At 40.9% G+C, this 3,176-nt stretch overlaps 1 protein-coding gene across 1 annotated transcript in view; it reads right to left on the bottom strand.

Annotated features, from left to right (window-relative positions):
- Positions 1-246: 246 nt before the first annotated feature.
- The window catches only part of LOC106808752 (sodium channel and clathrin linker 1-like), a 14,897-nt gene continuing 11,967 nt past the window's right edge, over positions 247-3,176 (bottom strand). Inside the window, exons 11-14 of the mRNA XM_014811596.1 lie at positions 1,096-1,232; positions 824-962; positions 522-700; positions 247-369 (exon numbers count right to left, since the gene is read on the bottom strand). Coding sequence (XP_014667082.1) covers positions 324-369; positions 522-700; positions 824-962; positions 1,096-1,232 — 501 coding nt within the window. The 3' untranslated portion in view covers positions 247-323. The remainder of the gene's footprint in view (positions 370-521; positions 701-823; positions 963-1,095; positions 1,233-3,176) is intronic.

Genomic DNA, 3,176 nt, shown 5'->3' with positions numbered 1-3,176 from the left:
GTATTACAATAATTTATTTATATTAGCAGCTAAAATGTATTACCATAATTTATATATGTTAGCAGCTAAAATGTATTACCATAATTTATTTATATTAGCAGCTAAAAAGTATTACCATAATTTATTTATATTAGCAGCTAAAAAGTATTACCATAATTTATTTACACTACTAAGTGATTATTTATTTATTTATTTTTGCGTTAATTGTTATGTTTACATTCAATTAAACACGTTTTACTAAATTAAAATGGTGTTACTGCTTACTTCATATTGTCCATGTTATCATAGAGTGAATCCTTTTTATTACTCATGTCAAGACTGCCTCAGTGATTAGCTGAGATATCTCCCATCCTAAGTGAACCCACACTCCTACAGAAACATTGAGCAACTGGTAATTGATACTTGCTAACGATGTAATGACGTGGTAATGTAATAATGTATAAAATAGAAATTTCACAATATTTTTACACATTTTTTTTTATTAATTACACAATTATTTACAATATTATTGGTTAGTATACCTAAATTGCAATTCTCTCTGTTGCTGAGTTTGTTCGTGAATTTCATCCTCCAGATGGCGCTGTCTATTAAGTGCCTGAGAAAGCTTCACTGAGGCAGTAACTGTTTTGGCATCAGCTTCTCTCACTCGTTGTTCTGAGCGCTGTATATTGACAGCATACTCGGACATCAACCTTTCACTCTGGAATATTTGTTAGCAAATAGCAACAATAAATGCCTTGCTAAATGCTCAAATTAACGTGAAATGAAATGCTCAGAAAATCCCGTATATCACAAAGGGAAAATGATATTATTACATTCCTACCTCGACACCTTTTTGCCTGGCCTCTTGCAGGAGATCCATCAGTTCTTGGCACCTCTGTTCACTTCTCTTCAGCTCTGCCCTTTTTTCTAGTAGTGCTCTCTCAAATTTGGTACTAACAAGTTGCACTTCCTCTTTCCACCTACGGTAAAGACACGGCATCGTGAGGGATGACATTCTGCCGCAAATATGGTTCAACTCTATCAAGTATCAACCGTTATCATATCGACAGCGACTGTGAAACAATAGCATTTGAACTTCCATCCGGTAAATACCTGACGGACATTCTCTGCTGAGCGGTAAGCATGCTCCTCAGCTCAGCCAGTGCCCCGCGGTGTGACTCCTCCATAGCCTGCACCCTAGCATCCGTCTCACTCACTTTCATCTCGTACTTCTCCTCAGCTGCAGCCACCTGTAATAAGTAAATAGCACAATCAACTAGCTACACGTAGTTGTACACATGCCACGTTCGTACTTACTCGGAAGCAACAGAATATTCTACAGACCAGAATGATTTCTTGTAGACCAGAAATATTTAATTCCACTGAAATTGTAGGAATAGATAAATAAATAATACAAAAATAATAAAAATAATAATTTAAATAAATAATCGGGCCGAATGCAGCGCACCAGCGCTGACACAACGGTCGGTGGAAACAATGAACTCACACTGGTGGGTCATCTTCCGGGCGGCGCCTGTGCGCCTTAACCGTATTCCTCGGGAGGCGCGGCGGCTGTTGCAGGGTATTGTTCTGTCCAGCGGCCGCTTCAGCCGCTCTTCGCTGACCAGCTGCAGCTGTGTGGTCAGCGTGTCCACCCGCTCTCGTGCCTGCCCCAGCACCAGCCCGCCTTGCCTCTTCTCCTGCTGGTAACTATACAACGAGTAGAGACAACGTGCGTTGTTAGCTGCCTGGAAACACACATGGCAGGACTCCTCACTGATCCGCATGCAATGAATGCGGATCCCATGCACTCATGGGTACAGTCACAGATGATGGACATAAACAGACAACAGACAGTTGGAAGATGAACAGACAAAACAGACAGTTTAGAGGTTTCTGATGAAACAGGGCAAACAGACAGTAGCGGAGAATCATATGAACAGTACAACACGACAGTAGGAGATGTAACAGACAACAGGAAAGATAGGTGCGATAGTTAAACAATTATTTAGGTTAATTCCCCAGAGGAATATAGCCAAAAGTTGTCAATGAAGTGGACTGAAAAACATGCAATAGTTATGTGCAGGACCTGGACTTCCAGCTTGCTGGAAGCCGGTTCTTTAGCTTTTCCAGCTTCACGTGGCTTCATCTTATCGCCCTTCTTGCCAGCGAGTGATATCCGATCTATACAATTCATCCAAACGCTTGCTAGGACTCGCTTGACCGTGCTGCCCTCCTGGTACAACCTAGCGCACTAAAGTATCAAACTCGTTCTTGCACAATCTCTCATCCCCTAATTGAGCTGTACTTTTAAAATTCGCAAACTGATTTAAGATTACGTTTCAACCAATGCAGTGTCTATGTATTAATTTTTAAAAGTCATTATTCTCCAACTCTATCTATATCAACCAATTCTCGAACATTTTTAATGTAATTTTACATTATCTAACTGTCGGTAACTTCAACTCGGTCGTGACATTTAATGCGAAATTGCTTGAACAACATCTGCTTGCAGCTCTTGATTCTTTGACCTTCGTGATAGCCATTTCAATTGGAAGTAAAACACGAGCTTTCGATGGTGCCAGTAGGGGCCGACAACCACACCTTCCTCCAGCTTCTTTTAAGGCCTCAAACCTGATCGCCTCTCTCTTACGGGCTTGTCCAACCTCGTGCACTCAGTTGCACCTTCTCCGCCTGTTAATTCCTGGCACTTTTTTTCTTATTAATCCCACTACACACAGACACTGCTTCTTTACTGCTATTTCTTACTCGCCCATGATAGAAACCATCCCTCTACTATCCGCCCTGCAAAAAAACGTTTCTACATTTTGCAATTGTTCAATGCAATATCTATCGCACTTTTTTTTCTTTTATATAGAACCTTTATTGCCTCCTCGTGCTTGTATTTTTTACCAACTCCAGTTGTGCTGTGATGTGTGCCTCAGGTAGCCAGGCCTGAACATCCATTCTTTCAACTTTGCACTGCTTCCTATTGGCATCCCACTTGAAATATCGTTAAACTTTGAATAGCACTTTACTTACTGCAGACAATTTCATGCTTATTCTTTCTACTAATCCCCAAATCCAATTTCTCGTGCTTTAATGCCACCTCACCAACTACGCTTCACCATTTCACCTTAACCTCCTCACATCACCTTTTAACCGCCTTTCCCTTGCTTTCCTCCTTTAAGCTA

This window comes from Priapulus caudatus, unplaced genomic scaffold (genome assembly GCF_000485595.1).
Source record: "Priapulus caudatus unplaced genomic scaffold, Priapulus_caudatus-5.0.1 Scaffold302, whole genome shotgun sequence".
Lineage (NCBI taxonomy): Eukaryota > Metazoa > Priapulida > Priapulimorpha > Priapulimorphida > Priapulidae > Priapulus > Priapulus caudatus.
This window is presented reverse-complemented; position numbering and strand designations above follow the sequence as displayed.